The following is a 23,151-nucleotide window of genomic DNA, read 5'->3' on the forward strand; positions in this document are numbered from 1 at the left end:
ATAACTCTTACACATCTATAAAGCCAAGATAAAATATAAATTAAACATAGACCAAACTATTAAATCAATAAAATTCAAATAAGCAACTCAATTTTAATGTAAAGATTAATATTTTGCTGAAATGAAATTGTCCCTCACAATATGAATGTAGTGCTGACAGCTTCATGAAGGTTCTGTTGAGCTTATTGGTATCTCTTCTACCCTGAGCCACGTGATGATCTTGTTCTCCACCACTTTTCTTTCATGTGTTATAAAGCTTTTGTTTACACAGCATACTGTGATGTCATCTAGCCTTTACTCACCAAAAACAACAACCTTATGTTCTTTTCTCATTATCTCTCAATAGTTAAAGCAGCGCTGCATGTCCCTGTGCAGTCCTATACACTAATTCAGATGTGAACTCTGAAGTTGTTTGGTAGTCCTCAGTTATATCTGGATGATCCAGCCTGCTTGCAAAATCCGGCCCACTGCCTGTTTTTGTAAATAAAGTTTTATTGGAACATGGCCATTGCCTATGGCTGCTTTCATGCTGCAGTAGCAGAGCTGAACTGTTGCAATAAAGACTATATGGCCTGCAAAGCCTAAAATATTTGCTGACTAGCCCTTTACAGAAAAAAAGCCTTCTGACCCCTTTGGTATCTGTCTGTCATTGTCTGTCTAGTTGAAGATTATAAAAAAATTAACACAAGAATTGACATTAAAATTTCCATGGAACATATTCATACTTATAGGAATATATCTGTGAATCTTTTTTTCAGAATTACCAATTCAGGGCAGAGTTGTAACGAAGCAGATGCTAATTGCGATTTGCTTATGTTCATACCACTTATACTTATGCAACAGCATGGGCTTCCATTCATACTACTTATCCTTACACGATATCATGGAGCAGACTTTACCAATTTAAATGGAGGGAGGATTGAGCTAGACTAGGAAAAAACTCTATGCCTAATATTGCAGTTCCCCTGCAGTCCACAGCTGGGTTTTTTCAAAGGACAACCAGGAAAGAGTACTAACAGAGCTCTTTGCCAGACCCTGAGGATGGAATAATGTCTCCAAATATCCCTGCACTCCTTAGAGGAAAAGAGTATGTGGCTACAAGATGATACTACTTCCTTTCCAAGTTATGTTTTCTAGATCGTAGATTGGTCTCCTAGGACCTCCACTCTGCACAGTGCCCTTTTAAAACGATGAGCTGTCCTTGAAAACACTAGCCGAAAACCCGACCCACAAGTCACAGTTTCCATCACAATAACACATCGACGTGATTAGCACATTTGCCGGGCGCCAGCTGATTTCCCGAAAAAAGCAAAGCACCTGGGAGCAGCATAATGTAATGAGGCAGATACCAGCGACAGAAATGACAGCAGCCCTTCGGCAGGGGACGGAAATCAGAAGACGGACCTCTGAGTTCTTGCTACATGGGGGAAATCATTCCTCCTAGCTGTTTATTAAAAGAAGGCTAATGGTTTAGATTGTAGCTTGATGACCATCATAAGAATTTTATTAGCTCAGAAGTCACCCACCTTTTTTTCAAGGAGGCTACATCAAAGCTATAGATTTAGATTGACTTGTTTGGCTCCTTTATTATTTAACTTCCTTAGCATAATTTCATTCGGGCGGGCAGAAATGTTAGCCTGTGTGTTATCATCGGCCTATATTCCCTGCCGAAATGTAGCTCGACTATTAAGCACAGAGACCCCACGCCCAAAAAAGTGCTTTGTATGTAATAGGTGCTCGATACTTGGTTGAATAAATGTGTTCTGTGTAATCAGATAGAAGTAATATGTTCATGGAGGGAGCATTTAAAAGCACTACTGAATAGTAAAAATGATTTCCGGGTCATTTCTGCAGTTATGCTTCTGCTTAGAGTTTATATGCCTTTTCTCTAGGCTCAATAGATTTTAAAAGAAAAAACTGGCATACTACAGCCTGTTTTTCCCTGTTTGGCAATTCTTTTGTTTAGTGTTATTTTATTTTTGCAGGGTCTAATTTAGTGTATTCCTACTTCCTAGAAAAATAAAACATTCCACTTATTTTTTATGGAAAGCCTCAAGTAAATGAGCAAAACTAACTTAAGCTCCTTACAAATGTAAGAGAAGAAGCATATGAACAAGTGAAAGGTGTTAAAAACTCTGTGTGCCCTCACATAGTATCTGATTTCATTTTTCTGTGCAAAAGTAAGAGACTGTAGACATTACTTCATCCTGGGCAAAACGCTACTCTGGCCTGCCCAATAGACCAACTCTCTGACATTCTCGCTCTTGACTTTGTGTGGGAAATTCCAGGAAAAAGCCGAGATTTCAGGGTCCAGACCCTCCTGTGTGCAATTGAAAGCCAACTTTCTTCCCTCTTGATGGCTCAAAATGAGCAATACTATTTAGACTGCTCCCACAGTATGCGAGCAGGAATTACGTATAAGGAAATAGTAACGTAAAAGACATTTAGGAATGGTTATGATTAAGAGTTTTCACCACAAAGAGAGAATGCAAAGTAGAAAAGCTCCTTGTTTCTAGAACTGAGGAAATGTTATTCTGGGCACATACATTATGTTTCAAGGGGTAGGAGTACGAGTGAATGCATTCATCTTTTCTCTTTAGAAAGCTACTGGTGATTGAGACTGTTTTTCTCTGTTACCCCCCTCATAAAGTCTCACATCAGGCCCGGGCACTTTCCAAATCTTTGGCAGTTTGTGATTTGCTTTTGACTAGTTCTTGCTTGCCCTCCTCATGCTGAACTTAACCATATTTGGCATCTGGGAGAGTCATCATGATTTCTTTTGGATAATGATGACTCCGGCAGGCGTGTTCCTATTCTTTTTGCTGTGGATTTTTGTCTTAGGCTTGATATTTATGGGTTTTCTCCTGTGAGTAAAGTTCGAAAGTGTATCTGTGACCATCTGGAGCAGTAGGATTTGGTGTCTAGTACCCACTTGGTACTTAAGTTTAAGGGGAACCAGGTAATCTGTGTCACAGGTCAGAACGGTGCGTGAGATTTGGAAGAACAAGCCTGGTGCAGGGTATTCCTTTAGGGATTCATTAGCCACGAGGGAAAACCTCAAAACCTATGGAGGCGCTTGTGTTCTCAGTTCGGTAGGTGGCGCTCTTTTACCTGGTTCACAAGAATGATCTTGAAGGTCATTCTCTTCTGGGTCTCCTGTGCCGCAGGGGGTACCATGTTGCGGGGAAGGAAAGCCGAAGCCCTGCTGGGTGGCATCGGTGCTTGAGAAGCGGTGGCATGACCTGGCACATGGCCCCAGTTAGGCAGTGCCGGCGCATACCAGCCCAGAGCATTCTTACTGTCTCCTTTGTTCTGGTGCCAGTTCCCGCCCTTGAGCAACAGCAGAGAAGAACTAACGCAAGACAGTCACGCCATGGGTATTCAAGAGGGTGGCACTAACTCATAAAACCAGAACGTGTAGACTCAGCAACTGAAAAGTAGTGAAAGAGAAAGGGCTGGGGTTTGCTGAAAGACCCAAGCACTGGGCAAGGAAGCCAAGGACCTTTCCCTCCTTTTTGTGTATCCATTATTATAAGAAATACACAAAATGTAGAAAACATGCACATTGTGTATGGTGCGACTATATACATACACTTAGAAATACACATTTCCCTATATACACGTGTCCCTATACATATTAAGCATCTTGAATTTGTGATAAAAAGATATTCCAAAATCATGAAATAGCTTGATGTATGGAATGGTTTGGGCCGGAAACTCTGAAATTAAGAGTGATGAGTCAGTGGTGAGGTAGGAAATAAGCAAGGACTACAGAAGAATTGAGGAAAGAAATCTGATAAGTAAAAGCATGTATCAATCCAATGTTTCCAAATGCTTCATGTTATTTGTCTAACCTACAGTGCAAGAGTTTAAAAGATAGAGTGAATGCTTTTAATAGGAAGAATTTAAGTGCTTGTTTTAATTTTCAGTGAAAACAATAACTCTTTACATACAGAAAATACTGTGAGATGTTTATCTTTGCAAAGATAAATAATCTGCTTTTGCCCCTGTAGAAGCAGAATGGTTGTGGATGGTGTGGCTGTATTTTTACAATGTGTTTTGTGAGTATTTCCAAGACTCCCCTAGGAACAGGACAGTGACTTTCCATACATTTACGTATTTAATTTACTATTCGTGAAATAGTTAAAAAAAATATATTAAATTTTTTTTTCTTTTTATAAGAATGATATTCCCAAATTCTTAGCAAAGTTTTTCACAGGTTTGGCAGAAAAAGTTCTCTCTCCCCGCATGGACTGATTCCATCATGTTCTTCCTTTTTCCTCTTCAGTCTTCCTCCCTTAGAAAATAGCATCTTCAAAACTATTGGACAGTTTTTTTTTATGTGATAAATAAGAAAATAATTAAGGCAATTGTTTTAATACTCCCTAGTTAGAATTTTCAAAACTAAATTTTAAATTGCCTCTTATGATTTGAAAAGTGACCCATTTCAAATCCTTCACCTACCTACAAAAAATACAATTATCTCATATTTTTTCTGAAGAAAATTTCAGACCCGTTTTGGGACATGAACATTTCTATTTGGATCTTGTAGCAGCTGCTATTGTGAGTATAAGAACAATACTTGATATGATGTATCTGTCTTACTAGTGAGACAATCAGAGTGTAAGAATTTTCCACCCTAAATAAGTTCCAGTTTGAGAAGGTGGTGTAGGGGTATTCAGGAACCTTCTGAGGAGGCCCAGAAGGGAGGCGAGATGGGTGGCTGCTCAAGCCTGCTCGGTTAGGGAGTGCCACTTCCTTTGGGCCTCTTCCTACCTCCCCCCTCCCTGTTAGTCTTGCTAATGAATCCGGCCTGGCCGTGAAATCATCCAGTGGTGTGATGGGCTTCTGGCCTTTGCAGAGGAAAAACTCTGGGTTAATTCAAGTACAGCGTGTTCTCTTTGTTTTGCAGCTGGTGTAGCAAGGGAGTCTAGGGCAAGTGGATTGAATCAAAAAGGAAAATGAAGGCATTCACTGTCTATTTCATTGAGGATGGCTCATTTAAAGTAAACACCATTTAAATAGTCTCCAAATGGCCCATTCTATATGAAGTCATACAGGATGCCCCCTTTGGGCTGTCATTCTCCTTTAAATGGATCGCTTTGTGTGCACTGCGTTTTAATGCCATTCAACCTTAAACCCCATATGTGGGCCTCATCAGGCCACAGGCTTCAGTGCACATGTGGCAGCCATACCTTCAACATTCTTTGTCTCTGCCTCCAGACAGTCAGCCCCAGCAACAGGGGGAGGGAGTTGTAAAGACAACAGCAGTTAACATTTCTTCAACACTTATTATGTGCCAATTTACTATGTCTAGTGATTTCTCTATATATTATCTAATTTAATCCTCACATAATCCTAGGGGGCAGATACTATGATTATTCCCTTGTTACAGACGAGGAGATTGATGCATAGAGAGATTAAGCAATGTGCCCACATTGGTAAGTGTGGCTCCGGGAATTGAACCCCAGCAGTCGGATTCCAGAGCTGGAGCTCAGTCAATGGATATATTCAGAAGACATAAGCTCTCATCAATTCTACCTTTGCAAGGTAGGTTTATCCCAAACAATAGATAATCCAGAAATGATTTCTCTTTGTCTTTGGAATGCATGCTCTGCTTTCTGGGGGCAGGAATTCCACCTTGTTACTTGCATTTTTCCGCAGTCGGGCTTGAGGATGAGATCGGGTATTCCTTGAGCACCTAGCTCCCTGTGGCAGTGGGCAGTCTTCATACAAGATTGGGCTCAGTGGAATAATCCATTAACAGACAACCCAAATGAGGCTTTCCTACCAGACATGCCCTCATAGTAAGAAACTAGTAAAAACCTCCCCCGGAGAAATGGAAGCGTTCAGTTGTCACAACAGTGGCTCTAGTCTTCACCCAGGGTTGGGCAAGAATCCCAGGGCTGGACAGCTTTGGGGAGCTTCTGTGAAGGGTCCAGCCAGGGTCTCTGGGAAGTGTGTTCCTAGCCAGTTCCTATTCGCCACCCCCCCTTTGATCCGCCCCTGTTTAACTGTCACTTGGTAACCTAGAAAACTTTTTTTTTTTTTTTTTGCTCTGAAAGCTTGAAGTATGAAATAGTTTATTCCAAATGAGCTCTAGTAGAGGAACTTTAAGAATCTTAAAAGATGAAAAATCTTGGGGCACCTGGGTGGCTCGCTCGTTAGGTGTCTGCCTTCGGCTCAGGTCATGATCTCAGGGTCCTGGGATCGAGCCCTGCATCGGGGCTCCTTGCTCTGCGGGAAGCCTGCTTCTCCCTCTCCTGCTCCCTCTGCTTGTGTTCCCTCTCTCGCTGTCTCTCTCTCTGTCAAATAAATAGATGAAATCTTTAAAAAAAAAAAAAAAAGATGAAAAATCTTGAGGGTAGTATATAGAAGAAAATCATCTTGAACATTTAAAATATGGGTTTGGGTGATGTTTTCAATACATGCCCCCCCCCCCCATCCTTTTCTTTCCATTGTTTAACTTCAGAGAAGACTACAAGGGAGCAATGGCAGTTCTGAAATATTTGTGCTGGACTTAACTGAGATTCTGCTACCACTTTTGCTGTCTTACTCCCAAACCTCAGGTCATTTAAGGTTTCTGCCTTAAAAGAAAAAACCCATTAATGTCATTCCTCTCCCCTGCCACATCTTTCTAGGGCTTCTAACACCCTCCCCATGTCCCCTCTAGGATACAGACATTCTGGTAAAGGCCCTGGGACAGGATGTGATTTGGGCACTCTCTGTGACCTTGTGCAGCCATCTAACAGATACCCCTTATTCCATTAGCACTCTTCTCTCTGGAAAGCAGTTCTAGTGCCTCCTGTTTCTATAAGTCTCCTCTTGCCCATGTGCCAGATGTATGGTACAAGAACCGGAGGGACAGCAAAAATCAGGTCAACACTTTGATGCAGATTGTAGGGAGAAAGCCTATTGTGTACATGGTTTCATTCTTGTCCCTCCCAGCTTTAATTGACATATAACGTTGTTTAGGGGATACAGTGTCATGATTTGATATGTATATATGTTGCAAAATGATTACCACAATAAAGTTAGTCAACACATCCATCACCTCATGTAATTATAATTTTTTTTTGTTTTGAAAACTTTTAAGATCTACTCTCTTAGCAACTTCCAAATATACAAGACGGTACAGTATTGTTAACTAGAGTCACCTTGCCGTACATTATATCCCCAGAACTTATTTATCATATAACTGGAAGTTTGTACCCTTTGACCCCCTTCACCCATTTCTCTGCTACCTCTCCGGCCTCTCAACCGCTGGCAGCCACCAGTAAGATTCCTGGTTTCTATGAGTTTGATGGGTTTTTTAGATTCCACAAATATGTGAGATCATTCACTATTTGTCTCTCTCTGTCTGACATATTTCACTTAGCATAATGCTTTCAGTGTCCATCCGTGTTGTCCAAGTGGCAGGATTTCCTTTCTTTATGGCTGAGTAGGATTCCATTGTGCATATATACTATACTTTCTTTATCCATTCTTCTGTTGATGGACACTTAGGTTGTTTCTGTGTCTTGGCCATGTGAATAATGTTGCAGTGAACATAGGAATGGCAAAATCGCTTTGAGATAGTGATTTCATATCCTTCAGGTGTATACCCAGAAGAGGCATTGCTGGATCCTGTGGTAGTTTTATTTTTAATTTTTTGAGGAACTTCTATACCGTTTTCCATAGTTGGTGCACCAGGTTACGTTCCCAACAACGGTGCACAAGGGTTCCTTTGCTCCACATTCTCACTAGCACTTCTTGTTTCTTGCCTTTTTGATACCAGCCATTCTGACAGGTAGGAGGCCATATCTCACTGTGGTTTTGATTTGCATTTCCCTGATGATGAGTGATATTGAGCACCTTGCATGTACCTGTTGGCAATTTGAATATCTCCTTTGGTAAAATGTCTATTCAGGTTCTTTACTCTTTTTAATAATATTTTTTGCTATTGAGTTGTATGAGTTCTTTATATATTTTGGATATTAATTCCGTATCAGATATGTGGTTTGCAAATATTTTCTCCCATTCTGTAGGTTGCCCTTTCATTTTGTTGATGGTTTTTGTTTTGCCGTGCAGAGCTTTTTAGTTTGGTTTGATGGAGTCCCGCTTGTTTATTTTTGCTTTTGTTGCTTGTGCTTTTCATGTCATATCCAAAAAAATCATTGCCAGTGTTTTATTCTTAAAAGGATTTTCTGACAGGCTGGTGCCTCTTCCTTATCTCTAAATTGTCTCTTCCTTCTGAGGTATATTTTATCATTTTAATATTACCTCAGGACCAAAAATATTACTCTTTTTTTCTTAAGATGAACTTTTAATTAATTGACTGATTATTTTTATTTTTTTATACTAGAAAGGCACATATTCAAAGAGTGAAATAGTTCTATTGGGTTTATTATACTCCTCCCTGAAATAACAGTCCTTAGTACCTCTACTGTATTTCTTCTGTTTCGGAAGTAACCACTTTCACCTGTTTTATTTAGCTAATTATCTGATATATATATATATATGTCCATGTTGTTCAGTAAGATGCATGATTGTTCTGGGTTGATCTTCCCACTACGGCAGATAAGGATTTAGCTCTCTCCACCCTACCATCACACACATACCCCCTGCCCCAAATCCTATCTTCCCGATATAATTAATATCATAACCTTGATTAGAACAGTATTCTTTATTTATATTATTATATCTATGCTATTGAAAGCTGAGTCTTGTACAACTTTGATTACATTATTATTTCTGTACAACGTGTTTGTTTTTCATGGGGTTAATCATTGTGTTATTGTTTGTTTTTCCTACTGGGTTGGTTTTTCTAAGTATTTACCAACCCCAAAGGCTTTGAAAGTTGTTTAAATCTGCTAAGATGCTCAAATACATCAAGTCTTCTATCAGTTTTCTCCTCCTGAAGCAGTCTCTCTCCGGGCTCTGAAGGTGCTCTGAGGAGCGGGGTTGCTCTCTCTGCTGGGCATGTAGCCGGCTCCTGGGATCGCCCTGCTCCATTACGGGGTTGCTCTCTCTGCTGGGCATGTAGCCGGCTCCTGGGATCGCCCTGCTCCATTATTCTACACGTTCCCTGTGCTTCTCTCGTGTATTGGCTTGTCTGCCTTCCTCTTGGTTTACTATATCTTTTTGAAGCATATTTTACGTACTTAAGTAGCTTCCAGAGAATCAATACGTGGGAGGTGAATTTTTTGTGAAACTGCATGTCAGAAAATGTCCTTATTATATGTGATTTTTTTTTTTTCCTCTTTCTGGAAGCTTGTGGAATCTTGTCTTTGTCCCTAGGGTTCTGAATTTCATAACGATATATCTCGATGTAGATTGATTTGTATCTAGTGTCCTGGGTGTTATGTGCCCTCTGAAGTTGGAAGCTCATGGCCCCTTAAACTTGGGGAAATTTCCTCAACTTTTTTAATTGATGCTTTTTCCCCTTCTATTTTCTCTGTTGTCTTTTTCTGAAACTTCTATTACTTGGATATTGGACCTGCTGAGAGGGTTTCTATTTTTCCCTCTTTTTTTTCCCTTTTGCTCCACTTTCTGGGAGACTTCACCAGCTTTATATTCCATCTCACACCTTTATTGAGTTTTTCTTTTTCTTCTATCATGTGTTTCATTCTCTTTACTTTGGAATGCTCCTTTTTTATATGATACTATTCTTATTTCAGTACGGCAATACTCAGCTCTTAGTGTTTGGTGTTCTTTGAAGTTTTCTTCTTGTATGACCATTGACCTTCAACTTGCTTGTTTCTGTTTGTTTTGGTCTCTCAGTGTCACAGCAGGGGCTTTCTAGAGATCCTGGAGGTACTTGATTTGTCTGTAGGCATTTAGGAACGGGGACTAAAATGCTGATTGGAAGCTCTGAGTGCCTGTGTAGGGCTTCTCAACCATGAGCTTCACCATAGGCTGATCATAGGACACCTCCCACGTGAGTCTCGTTAGTTGTCTGCTCTTGGGCTGTTCAGCGTTTTTTTCATTCCTCTGCCTGGAGGGTAAAAGCCTGATTGCCTGCATTCTGGGAGCCAACTAAGAGAAGATGGCTGGTGGTCTCAGCATCTGATATGCATATGTTCATTTAATCCCATTCATTTGCCCTCAACTGTGCTGTTTTCCCCCTCCTCCCCCTCACACCGCCCCCAGTCTAGAGGCCTTCTCTTACTCTCTGTATAAAATGAATCTCCAGTTATTTACTGGGGCTTTGGGGGATGGGGAAATAGCCCACATTAGGGGTAGAGTTACTTAAAAATAAAAATATATAAAAAGCGGCGCCTGGGTGGCTCAGTCGTTAAGCGTCTGCCTTCGGCTCAGGTCATGATCCCAGAGTCCTGGGATCGAGCCCCGCATCGGGCTCCCTGCTCAGCGGAAAGCCTGCTTCTCCGCCTCCCACCCCTCCTGCTTGCGTTCCCTCTCTCGCTGTGTCTCTCTCTGTCAAATAAATAAAATAAAATCTTTAAAAAAAAATATATATATATATATATATAAAATCCCTTTACTATCCTTCATTTGGTTTTGGGAGGAAACAAACGTAGCCTCCTGTGTGCAGCCTTCCATTTGTACCTAAAAGCCTCACCATTGCTGTTTATTTACTGATGCCCAAGTGACTGAAGCTTTTAAAAGGGATGGATATTCAGTGGCCCATGGTAAACGCTACAAAGTATCCTTCAGAGAAAGAATGACCAGACCACAGCCCTTTGATTAAGAGAATTCGGTTAGTCAACATTTTTCTTTTAAACCGAGGCTGTTCAGAAGATTTAGTTCCTCACCCACAACTCCTTTCCTCTTCTTTCATCTGCACCCTCCCCCCCCCCAGCCTCTCATTGTGTTGCCCAGTCCAAATTGAAGTTCTTGTGGGGCGACCGTGGGGAGGCATCAGGTTGCAGAGGATGAGGTAGTGAAGGGAAGGTGAAAAAACGAGGGAGGTGGGCTCAGGGCAGCACGTCGTGTGGGATCCATGTCATGCTTTTATCCAGACTGCTGTGGACTGCCTCTGCCCCCTTCTTATGGCTGGGGGTCAGAGCCGCAGTGCTCTTTAAAGCCATGGCTTCTTTTAAGCTCAGTAGAAACTACACACATCACTGGACTGGCTCAAACATCACCGGATTTGGTTATCTCTTTAAAGAGGAGCGTGCCTTCAGCTTCTTAGCTGTGGAGAGAGTGATGTGAAGCGTAGCCGCTCTGACTCCAGAAACAGGATGACCTTAGAAGCAAGCTGGAGAGCATGGTTTCCGGTAGTTCTGAGCCTGCCCTTCTATATTCCTTCTTTATTTTTTTTTTTTTTTTAAAGATTTTATTTATTTATTTGACAGAGAGAGACACAGTGAGAGAGGGAACACAAGCAGGGGAAGTGGGAGAGAGAGAAGCAGGCCTCCCGCCGAGCAGGGAGCCCGACGTGGGGCTCGATCCCAGGACCCTGGGATCATGACCTGAGCCGAAGGCAGACGCTTAACGACTGAGCCACCCAGGCGCCCCCCTATATTCCTTCTTTAAATATCTCCTCTAGTGACTTCAAAACTTGATGTCATGTCATACGTATTCAAACTTGATATCATATGTTTTCTCCTTACGTTTAAATCTTTGTTTCCTATTTAAAATTTTCTCTTTTCTTTTTTTTAAATCTTTCAACAAGTATTTATTGAGCAGCCATATCTGCCAGGTCCTGGGATCGACACAGTCCCTGCCCTCATGGGCTTAGGTCCTGGCAGAGGCCCAGTGCAAAGCCTTGGGCTGGTGGGATGGGGCAGTGGGAAGTGCAAAGGGCGACAGATGCTTCCTCGTTTTGGGCAAAGAGGCCCGGGGATGTGAGGAGCCGCGGCCCGAATGAATCTCAGTCATGCCCTTTCCAGGGAAGAGGGCTGACGTCTCCCTGCTGACTCCATGCAGCCATTAAAATTTTGTTTTTTATTGGAGGAGTTCTGTAATGTATTTTTTTGGATCTAAGTTAGTAGAGTTTCAGGGGATAATAAATAATGACCCCTCCACCTTCCTGAGTTCAAAATTAGTTGAGAGACAAAGAAGACAAGCATAGGGAGATAAAAATCTAACCTTTATTATTGATTTTTACCGGTAAAACAAATTGAAAAAGGCCATGTTAGGTCTGCTGGCCAGTATGGGCATGTTACTATTTCGCCCCTGTATTTGACATCTAATCCACTCACTGACCAAATTGGACAATCATAGGCCATGAGTATCTGACCATCTAAAACCTTTAACAAGACCGAGAGGAATAGCTCCTGCAAAGGAGTTAGTAAGGGGCTGAAAGAGAGGCTAGAGGTATTCGTGTAATGGAAGTTCCCTCCATGGAACATGAGGAGAAGAGAAGTGTGTTCCATACATGGGGAGATACCAGTTTCCCTGAAGGCACACCATCAATTTATAGCAGATGCTCAGGAAAAAAAAAAATACTGTATTAGATCAGGTTGTATGACACATTCAGATTTCAGAAACATTAAAAGCATTTTGCCATCTTAGAAGTCAGGAAGGATAGTGTTATAAGCTATCAATCATTTGTTCTTTCGGTAAACACCTTCACTACGTTTGGCCTGAGTGGTGTGCACACCCTCAGCTGGGGCAGGGAGCCCCTGCTGAAATTCCAGGCCTGTTACAAACTAGCTGGGAGTCCTTGGCTCCCCTGAACCTCTCTAGGCCTGGTTTTCATCTGCTCAATGAGGAATGGGGGACCAGCCCAATACATGAACAGATAAAAAGGATGAGGGATAAACCTAGGCTTCCACAGCTAATTAGTTTCAGAGTTGGGACTAAAAGCCAAGTATCTTCCATCCCTAGTCTCATTGTTCTCTACCATATCCAGTTCAGACTGATTCTTAAATTGAATATATACAAAACAGTTTAGCACCACAGAAGCGATCATTCATTTGTTCATTCATTTATTTATTCGTTCAACAGAGCATCTTTTTTTGTGCCAAATACTGTGCTAAGCAATAAGTATGAAGAAAACATGTTCTTGGGGTGCCTGGGTGGCTCAGTCGGTTAAGCGTCTGCCTTCGGCTCAGGTCATGATCCCGGGGTCCTGGGATCAAGTCCCACATTGGGCTCCCTGCTCAGCGAGGAGCCTCCTTCTCCCTCTCCCTCTGCCTGCAGCTCCCCCTGCTTGTGCTCGCTCGCTCTCTCTCTGTCAAATAAATAAATAAATAAAATCTTAAAAAAAAAAAAAAGAAAACACGTTCTTGTCTCTATATGTAACAGCATGCAGCCGGTGCCCTTACGTGTTTGCAGCCCTTATGTGACCACCTCAAGTACGACCCTTTACTTATAGCCTCACTTGAAGCGCTTCAAACTGATCCCAGGTCTTCAAGGAGATACAGACCTCCTTGGCTGCCCTGAAACCATCAGCCCTCTGTGCTCTCCCCGAGACCTACAGTGATGCCCCTGCGGTAGATATGACCCACCCCTAAGAATAGCTCGTACCATCTTAGCACATAAGTTCTTCAAGCGCCTAAAGAGAAAAACTACAGAGTGAGGTCCAGAACCGTGCACTGGCCTCATTATGGTTGTTTCTCTCCTTCTGTTTCTAGGGTGCGCAAGCTGGCATTACTATGTAACCATGCCGATGCCAGCCTCCACCTTCACGATCGCAGTGGGCTCCTGGACAGAAATGAAGCCAGAGCCCTGCTTGTTCAAGGATCTGGCAGCAGAGAGAGCCCTCTCACCTTCCGAGGCTGACTTCAGGTTGGTATTTGGGAGCTTGCTGAAAAACAAACACTTAAGGGAGCAGTATGATGCATTTATTCCAAGCACTGGGAATGTGAGTCATCCCTGCTGAGAAGCTAAACCAAAATATGATTAATCAAAGCAGGAAAAACCCTACTGGGAGGGAAAGAGAGTTGAGAGGCAGAAATGTGGGCATATTGTTTATGCAGAAAGAAAGAGAAAAGAAGGATATATGAAGTCCTCTGTGAAGTCAGGTGAAATATTTTTATGTGTTTGGGTACGTCAACAGAATCCTCAGATTCAACACTTTCCCTCCTATACTTTTTAACTTTGGTTTTCAGTGCTTATTTGGTCAAAAACACAACTTAATGAAAAGGAGTTGCTTGTCTGTTGGATTACTTTGTAGGCCACTCTGCTGTTTAGGTCCCCGGGACTGCTGTTAGCAGTACATTTGTAGGGTCAGCCCTCCTTCAGTGGGGCTAGTCAGCCTGCTCCGAGCTCAGGACACAAGGTAGCTGTTGCAAGGTCATGGGGCAACAAGTAACCTACTGGGTCAGGACTCCATTAACTTTGGTAGTGATTTCTTCTTTTTTCAGAGTGATCGGAGAAAAATCTGTTTAAAGTTTTTAAGAAGCAGCACAGACCATTAGATATTCACTCACAGCCTCCCCACACGTCCAACTGTTTCTAACTTCGAGAGCCAAAAGGGAGGAGGGGAATGTCCATAGGAGGTACAAAGTGTCCAAATTGTGCATCGTTGCATCATGTTCATTCCTAAGACTTTTACACCCAGCTCAGTTTAATCACTTTTCCTGTTTATACAGAGTCACTAGGTCCATTACCTTCTGGTGGAGAAAGCCTAGAGTAATGGTACAGATGGCTAGTTCATCCTTGAAAACCAACTAAGATATGCTTTTAGTGCAAATTCCTTTTGCGCCGGTTATATTTTGCCATGTTGCTTTCACTCTTACTGCAGTGGCTGCAGTGACGGTTGGTACTGTGAGGACGGAAAGCCACTGAGCCCTCTCCTATGACAGGCATGTCTTATTGCTTGTGTTTTGCTTTTTGGAGGAAGGGAGGTAGTTTCCACTTCCTGCTTAGTAACTTGCCTATTTTGGACTATCTCCCCTGAGCTATACAGAGTATCCGAGGTTGCTTCTTGGATTTTATTTATGCACGCTTGAGGGAAGAGGAGAGTTGTGGACAGAAGTGACATGTGTTACTTTCATGTGGGAATATTTAATTGCATGTGAGACCCTCAAGTGATCCCTTCCCCTGCCACTGAGCTCAGAATAGGCCTCATTTTGCAATTTCGGGTAGCCCAGATTTCTGCGTGGGAAGGACAGGTGCCCTGGAGAGTTACTTGGATGCTCAGTGGACTTGTTATGAGCAAGAAATAAACTTTTTTTTTTTTTGTTAAGCCACTGAAACACTGGGGATGTTTGGTATTGCAACATATCCTAGCCTATCCTGAACTGATACAGAAGTCACTGGATGTTTGAAGTCAGGGAAAGTCTTGATCTAAATGTCATCTTGGTTAGTCCTGAGAGTAAGCCTATAAGATAGAGAGGCTTTATTATCACAATTTTATAGATAAAGATACTGAGGCTTTAGACAGCAATGTGTCCGTGTTCATATCTCTACTGCGTTACAACACCCGGATTCCTATCTGGGCTTGACTCCTTAAGGAGGTGATTCAGAATCTTACCTGGGGACATTGGGTTTTTTGTTTTGTTTTTTTTAAGATTTATTTATTTATTTTAGAGAGAGAGAGCGCACAAGCGGGAGGGGCAGAGGGAGAAGGAGAGAGAATCTCAAGCAGACTCCACGTGGAGTCCGATGTGGGGCTTGATCCCAGGATCCCGAAATCATGGCCTGAGCCAAAACCAAGAGTCGGACACTTAACTGACTGCGCCACCCAGGTGCCCCTACCTGGGGACTTTTAAAAACTGTGTGTGATGTCCATGCCTCACCTGGAGTCTGATCCACGTTCCTACCTGGAGAGTCAGTACCATGACTGAGTGACTTACTGATTGGAATGTGTCGCGCTGATACAGACGACAGAAGTTGAGAGTTCTGCCTTTGAGTGTGAAGCAGTCCGTACTGCTTGGGTAGGATTCTCGGGGCAAAGCCATTCTTTCCTGCTCTGTGGAATAAAGACTTTGCTTGGGGTTTTCCAATTCTTCATGGTGAAGAAGCAGCCTCAGGGCTGCTTGACTGTCAGAGGAGGTGTGCAGTTGAAATCCGTGTGCCTTAGGGGAAGGCAAAGAAAGAAATGTGTTATTTTGTCCTTCTAGCCATATTCCCAGGGATATGAGGTTGGGGAGCGGGCAGCAACCATTTCTTATGTGTTCCTTCTGCTGCCCAGGGGCCACTGAGGTGGCTTTTCACCTTGTTTGCATCCATAATTGTGAAGGAGGCGGCCGTGGCCACTTCATGTGGGCATCCTGGGAAGAGACGGCATCTGAAATTCCAGTTGGGGTTTAGGGGAAGGGGGTCAGTATGACTTTTTTCTTGTCTTTTCAAATTTGCAACCAGCTGTGAAACAGGCAGAAGGAGAGCACAGGGAAAGTTTTCATAATTGGCCTGAGCTCAGGACTACTCAGGTGCACGACCTCAGTGGGCTTTCTAATACTCCGTTTCCAAGCCAGACAGACTGACCCATCCATTACCTGCGCAGCTGGACTGCTGCTGGTCTCCACAGCACAGGTCCATGCAGGCTGCCTCATGGCCAGAAAGTACCCCGTCTGTGGGCAAGCAGATTGGAAAAGAGGAAGCCCAAGAGTGGCCAAGCCGATCAGAGCGGCTGGAGCCAGGTCAAAGGTGCCACTCCAGGGAGGCACATCCTCATGTGGGAACGCGAGGCCTGGGGAACGGAGTCCTTCCCACACTCCCTTCCATGTCTGACATGCTATGATGAAGTTTCCCCTTCATTTATCACCATGCTTGTCCATCAGAAATGTACTGCTGATAAAATAATAGCTTGCATTTGCTTAATCCTTCCCTGGCTGCGTGCTTCATGTGTGCTGTCTTTAGTCATCAGAGGGTAGCTTTGTGTTTTTATCCATTAAATCTCTGGCTCCGTGCTCGGTTTGCCAACAAAGGTACTCTGAAGTGCCAACTGCAGTCGTGTTTTCGGTTATGTTCACATCTGGTCCCCTTGCCTTCCCCGCCCCCCTTTTCTACTTCAAACCTTCCTGAGACCACCAGTTCAATTCACGTAAATGTAACTTTTATAGGGGCCTTATATACCACAGGCTTTCATTTGCCTAAAGTGTTCATCTGGGTCCCAGAAATTTGGCCAAAGTATTGGTCACTGAACTTTTGATCACTGTTCATGTGGGCTAAATTATAGGAAGAACATTCCCTCTTCCAGCTCCAATTCTACACGTGCTCCGGCCCACTCTGGGTGAGCATTTTGGTAAATACATTAATTAGAAGGCATTTAAGTAAACCATTGAAAGTTTATTAATTTTCTTCGGCTGCAGCATAACCGTCTCCAGCCACAGAGGAATCTTTGTATTATGTTTAACCTCTGGAGGCCTTTGTTAAAGCACTGTCTTCACTTTGGGCCCATACAGTTTAGTCACGACACGGAAACTTGGATAAAGTCCAGAGGAACTCAGCAAAAATTATTAAAAGCGTGGAAAATACGTTCCACGAAGAAGAAAAGGCATTGAGGTTGTTCATCCTAAAGAAGGGACGGCTTGGTGGGAGAAGTGGCCTTTTTGAGAGTTGTGAAGTCTATGGAAAGTGGCCTGTGGACCTTGCAGGATGAGGCCCTATTTCTGTATCTCTGAAAGGCTAGGAAAGAAGGAATGATATATAAGTCATGGGGGAAAAATACCAATTTCCAGTACACCCTTTGCTATAAGAGAAGCCTTTCCAAATCTTCCTGCCTTGGTGTGATTTCTCCAGCCCTGGCTCCCTGGTGTAGTTCAGCCTTCTGGTTTTTATAGCACATACTGCATTTTGCTTCGTAAAATCCTAGAATGCCCTAAGGAAACCCATCCAGCTTTCAGGCACAACCACATCATCGTATATATTGACATCATTGTCAACAACTCATTGGGGGCTGGTGCTGGCGTTTTGAACACTTGTGATTTTTACCGTATCCAAGCATCTACTCTGCTTGCTAAAATATGTTAATAAATTGTCTAAACATCTTACTGTGTGTCACTGTACTCATCAGAATTTTAAATTTTTTCTTCCAACAAAACTGTAAACTCCTCAAAGGTAGGGTTGGAAATTTATTCGTATGTCTGTACGTGGCATACCTTTGGGGTGCCTTGAGTAGAGCAAGAATGCAGGAAATAATTACTAAATTGTCGGGTTGAACTGTGAAAAAAGGACATGCATTCCCAGGGGAAACTTCCAGTGATTCCTTTTGAGCCTATGACAGGGAAATGTCTGTGTCAGCTACTTTCAATACATCTCATTCTCGAAACAAGAGGAGGGCTGAAGGAGAGAACCTCTTTAGGCAACTTCCAATCTTGTGATTCTAAGTGAAACGTGGTCACCCTTCTTCTGTGGAGAAACCTCTTGTAAAATAATTTCAGCCTAGCAGTCGTAGGAGAGGGAACCAATGTTCTGGTTCCCATCATTTACCAGCCTAATATTTATTTCACCAGTTCTTCCCACTCTTGGCAATATTAATGGGCAACATTGACAAGGAGGAGCAGGAAACCAGAGAACCACAGAGCAGCTGAGCTCAGCTTCTAGAAAAATCCAGGACCCAAATTTACTCAAGAAGATTAATGCAGTATGTGGGGAAGGAAGGTCGGGAGGGAGGAGCTTATGATGACTCACGATGTGACGAAAAGAATAGTTCTTATTCCTTAGGAATGTTGTGTGGATTAATTGGGATAATGCACATGAAGTGTTCAGAACAGTTCTTGCCACATAGTAAATATTCAGTAGCAGTTGTGGGAGGAGTTATTGTTTATTATTCTTATTATCATCAGTGCAGATTATTTATAAATAACAATCAAGCATTATTATTAATCTTAACTATTAAAATATTTACCCTGATTACAAGTGTGGGCACAGGGAATAGCGATTTGCAAATGCTTGATTCGCTGATGATACTGAGAGTAGGTTGGAGCAGGCACAGATACAGAAATGAACAGCTGAAGGTTAGTGGGGAAGGAAGCATGTTTGAGTGAATTCTGGCTTCATGGAGGACTATTCATGACATTAGAAACGTACGATATTCCCTCACCACTTCAGGAACAAGGCTGTTGGCATGAAGAGGGGCGGGGGCCTCATGTGGAGAGTTGCCATAGAATCACAGTGCCAGAAGAAACCTTAGAAACCATTTTTTGTTTTTTTTAATTAAAGTATAATTAACATACAATAAAATGCACAGATCTTAAGTGTTTGGCTTGATGAGTTTTTGACCATCGTTTACACCCTAAACTGATACAGAGAACGCTCCCACACCCAGTAAGTTCCCTCTAATCAATTCCTCCCCCCCCCCCCCCCCCCCCAGCCATTTTTGTGAGACCATGGTAGAGACGACGAGAAGGAGCCCCCAGGTACTGAGGGGCTTTCCTCACGTCACAGTTAGCCCGTCTGAGAAAAGCCACTGAAGCCCAGCTTTCCTGATCCCGATGTCAGAACCTTTGTGTCATCTTCCCTGATGCCACTTCCATTTTTTAAAAAATTTTATTTATTTATTTGAGAGAGAGAAAGAGATCACATGCACGTGAGCAGGGGGAGGGGCAGAGGGAGAGAGAGATCTCAGACGGACTCCCCACTGATGCCTGATGCTGGGCTCTATCTCATGACCTTGAGATCATGACCTGAGCCGAGATCAGGAGTCTGACGCTTAACTGACTGAGCCACCCAGGTGCCCCAGCCACTTCCATTTTTATTGGGAGCCTTAATGGTCTCACTTACCTGTAGCTTGATTGCCTTAAAGTCCTGCATTTTCTTCCAGGCTTTGATTATGAAAAACGGTGCTAATACACACAGCTGGAATAACCTTCATCCCCCTGGCTAGAGCTATTCATATCCAGAGAGAATTTAACTCACCTTTTCTCTTCAACAAATTGTGTGGTTTTGTTTTTTGTTTTTTGTTTTTTTTTGAGAGAGAGAGAGAGTGTGAGCACTCGAGCTGGGGAGGGGAGAGGGGCAGAGGGAGAGGGAGAGAGAGAAAATCCCAAACAGGCTCCATGCCCAGTGTGACCCTGAGATCATGACCCGAGCTGAAATCCAGAGCCAGATGCTCAACAGACTGAGCCACCCAGGTGCCCCTACAAATTGGCTTCTTTTTTTCTTTTATACCTCCAACTATTCTCTGACCTTTCTTGGCTGCAAGAAATAGTCTGGCCCCATGATAATTTTCTAGATAGGCCGGTGGAATACCTCTGCGAAATTATGCTTTCATAAGTAGAATTTAAACTTACGCCCTAACTTTGTACTGAAGATGCCTCCACACCTCCAGTCTCTCCATTATTTAATGTGCTCTGAAAGTTTTTTAGTAGAGTGTAAGCTTAAATTATTATCGCCCATTATACATCTCTGTAAATATATTAGGTGATTAACTCAATAAATGGCTTCATAAGACCTTTGGGTACTTGTCATTGGGTAGACATTTGCAACATTTTCATGTTAAATGCTTACCACCAGGCACCTGTCCTCACTTTCTCCATAAAGCAAGGGTATCAATCCAGGGGCGTTGGCTAGCATTCGATGTCAGTCATTATATTCTTGCTGTCACCTTATCCTGGCAGAAGTGTTGAGGGGTCTCCAACCATTTTTCTTACCCTCACCAGTGGTGAAATGTCCCCCGTGCTGGAAGCTGTGTTCTATGCACCAGGCTGGGGGGATGGCGAGGCTTATCTCCAGAGCTGTGTGGATCTCCTTGGGCGGAGCTGGCTTTGGATGAGCGAAAGGCACTTTAGAAATCTGGAGAGGAATTATTGTTGTGGCGTGCCCCTTTTGGGACATGCCAGCATTTTAAGGTTTCTCATTATTCACCGTGACTCCAACAAAAACCCATAGTTAGAATTATAATTTGTAAATTAAAATTAGAGGGGCTTTCCATTGTGTTTGAATAAAGGATGTGTGAACAGGCAAAAAAAATTGAGTTCCCTTTGATGTGGGTTTCTTTGTGTAGATAAGTTCTCTCGAGGCCTATGAGTCAGGTTCTAGGAATTCTTGCTCGGCTCCACCTTTGACAGAAGAACTGGCAGTGATCAGATGGTACCGTCTGGGCTCTGATCTGTTTCCTTAAAAGGTTGATTCAGTTCAATTTGTATCGAAAGAGCACTGGGGAAGGTATTGTTTCAAAAATGCCTCTGTATTCTGTAAGAACACAACTTCTGATGGCCTTTAATAAGAGCACCTAGATAACTTTTGAGTAAAATGGATTGTGTTCTTTTGAAAAGTTGAAACCTGTCCTATCAGTGGGTTCATTATTCTACCTGAGTCCACATCTTTTATTCTAGGAAATTCCAGAATGGGATCCCAAATTTGGCTTTGCACCATCCTTAACGTTCTGAGTTACGAGTTGTTTCTGATTTGGAGATTTTTTTCCATGGTGATATTTGAAAAGCACATTTCTGAGGGCAGAAATTTTGCTTTTTACTTTCAGGAGGGGGTTGTTTCGTTGCTTTGAGTCTTGGAGGGTTTCCCCCTGTTATTCTAAAATAAGTGGTAAAATCTACTTTCACTTAGTTTAGATTGAAGCTATTCAGTCAATTCAGCGCGTCAGTAAGTATTTTGACCAGTAAGTTTTCACTGCTGCACAGAAACAGCCAAGCCAAGAATTCAGTTGAACTGTCTTGATTGGGAGCCCATGTGAACCACTGTCTCTTAGAAGTTGTGCACGTCTGCGAGAGTTGCTCACCTCCACGGCAACAAGAATAAACCTGATTTACCATAAAGCGCATCTGTTTATTTTGTGTTGTTCCCAGGTATGTTGGCGTTTGTGGTCACACGGAATACCCCTGCCGCTTCCAGAATCCTTCCGCTACCACCCAGGAAATTGTTCCTCATCGGGTCTTTGCCCCAGTGTGCCTCCAGGGTGCCTGTCAAGAGACCCTTTTGCAGCTGGTCCCCCCGTGCCTCTCAGCAGCACACTCCATCCTGGGAACACACCCATTCTCCAGGCTGGACATCCTCATCGTTCCTGCCAACTTCCCGAGTCTGGGGATGGCCAGGTATGTTGTGCCATGGTGGCACTCGGATTACATGCTTTGGAATGACTTCGACGATTTCTTGCTTTTCCTGAACGCTGTCAGAGCTGCCATTTGGTTAGGATGGTCTGCTTGGACCTCTCATTGCTGCCTTGAGGGAGAGTTCGCGTGTAGATTCCACCACGGGGGAGGGAGCCTTTAGGTGTCATGGGCTCAATCAACTGCCTTGAAAATAAAAAGCTCACGTTGTTGCTCGGATTGAAAACACATTGTGCCCCCAGAGTGATGTATGTTGGACCGTGGCTGATGAGTGGCTGGTTAGCTTGCTTAGGTGGTGAGAGCACAATGCTAATGAGCACAAGGTCATAGCTCTGGGCAGAGTAACACAACTTAGTTCCAGGGCCACAGGCTGCTCACCTAATCCTGACCAGCTGTCTCATCCATTCTCGACATTGGTCACAAGGGCAACGACTCGAGAGCCCCTGTGTCAGAGAGACTGTGGATGGATCAGTGTAAATCCATCACCGCTGCTGGAAAAACAGCTCAAAGCAGATGGCTTACTGGGGGGGTGGGGAGGTGGGGGGGAGTCACTTGTCTTGCTACTATTTTTAAATATAATAAGTGCATTATTCTTACTGTTTTCTCAGTTTTGTTCTTACGGAAAATCAAGACACGCAAGTTGAACCTTTCCCTCTCTGTTATTTTCATCTAAAACTCGTTCCTTGATGCTGTCGTTCATTCAGTAATAGGTACCTGAGTTTCCCTCGGCATTTTACTTGTTATGCACTCTGGATCTTACTTGGTTATATTTCTGTTTGAAAATCTTAATCATTAACAGTGAATATGCTTGACTAAGGATAGGAAGAATAAGCTCATCAAAACACGTGACTTTAAGTTTTTCCCTATTAGTCAAGGAAATTCCTGCTGCCAGTTAATTTCCATGCTTTGGAGCAGCTGTTGTTTGTGGTGTTTTCCCTGAAAACTGCATACATTCTGAGTCGAAAAGAACTGACCAGAACATTTGCTTTTGATCTTTACTACATACGTATACTTTTTAAAGCTGGCTAGCTATTCTTAATCCTTGAGGAGGTCTGAGGAAGTCATTTAGGCTGATTTTTTATCCTGTATTTATGAAGATAATGGAAATGTAGAAACTAGGGTAATTGTCTATATTTGGTAACATGCATCAGTATTGTTTGGGATGTCTATATATAGAATTTGTCTTAACAAGGGGGCTTCTTCGGTCCCTTTGAAGAGTCTGCTGGACTTAATTTAAGCAGAATTGTTGGCGACGAAGAAAGGGTTGTTCATTAAATGTTTCTCATTTGTACCCAGTTTTGAGGGGCTG

The 23,151-nt window shown here is 42.9% G+C and overlaps 1 protein-coding gene across 11 annotated transcripts in view; it reads left to right on the forward strand.

Moving 5' to 3' along the window:
* AOPEP (aminopeptidase O (putative)) overlaps positions 1-23,151 on the forward strand; it is a 337,732-nt gene that overhangs the window by 55,033 nt on the left and 259,548 nt on the right. For all 11 annotated transcript variants that reach the window (XR_004297944.1, XR_004297945.1, XM_032392876.1 and 8 more), the window contains 2 exons: positions 13,524-13,677; positions 21,582-21,827. Coding sequence is in view for 9 of the 11 variants with exons in the window: in XM_032392876.1 (XP_032248767.1) it covers positions 13,524-13,677; positions 21,582-21,827 (400 nt within the window). In the remaining 2 variants the exon portion in view is untranslated. The remainder of the gene's footprint in view (positions 1-13,523; positions 13,678-21,581; positions 21,828-23,151) is intronic.

This window comes from Phoca vitulina, unplaced genomic scaffold (genome assembly GCF_004348235.1).
Source record: "Phoca vitulina isolate PV1807 unplaced genomic scaffold, GSC_HSeal_1.0 scaffold70, whole genome shotgun sequence".
NCBI classification, from domain to species: domain Eukaryota; kingdom Metazoa; phylum Chordata; class Mammalia; order Carnivora; family Phocidae; genus Phoca; species Phoca vitulina.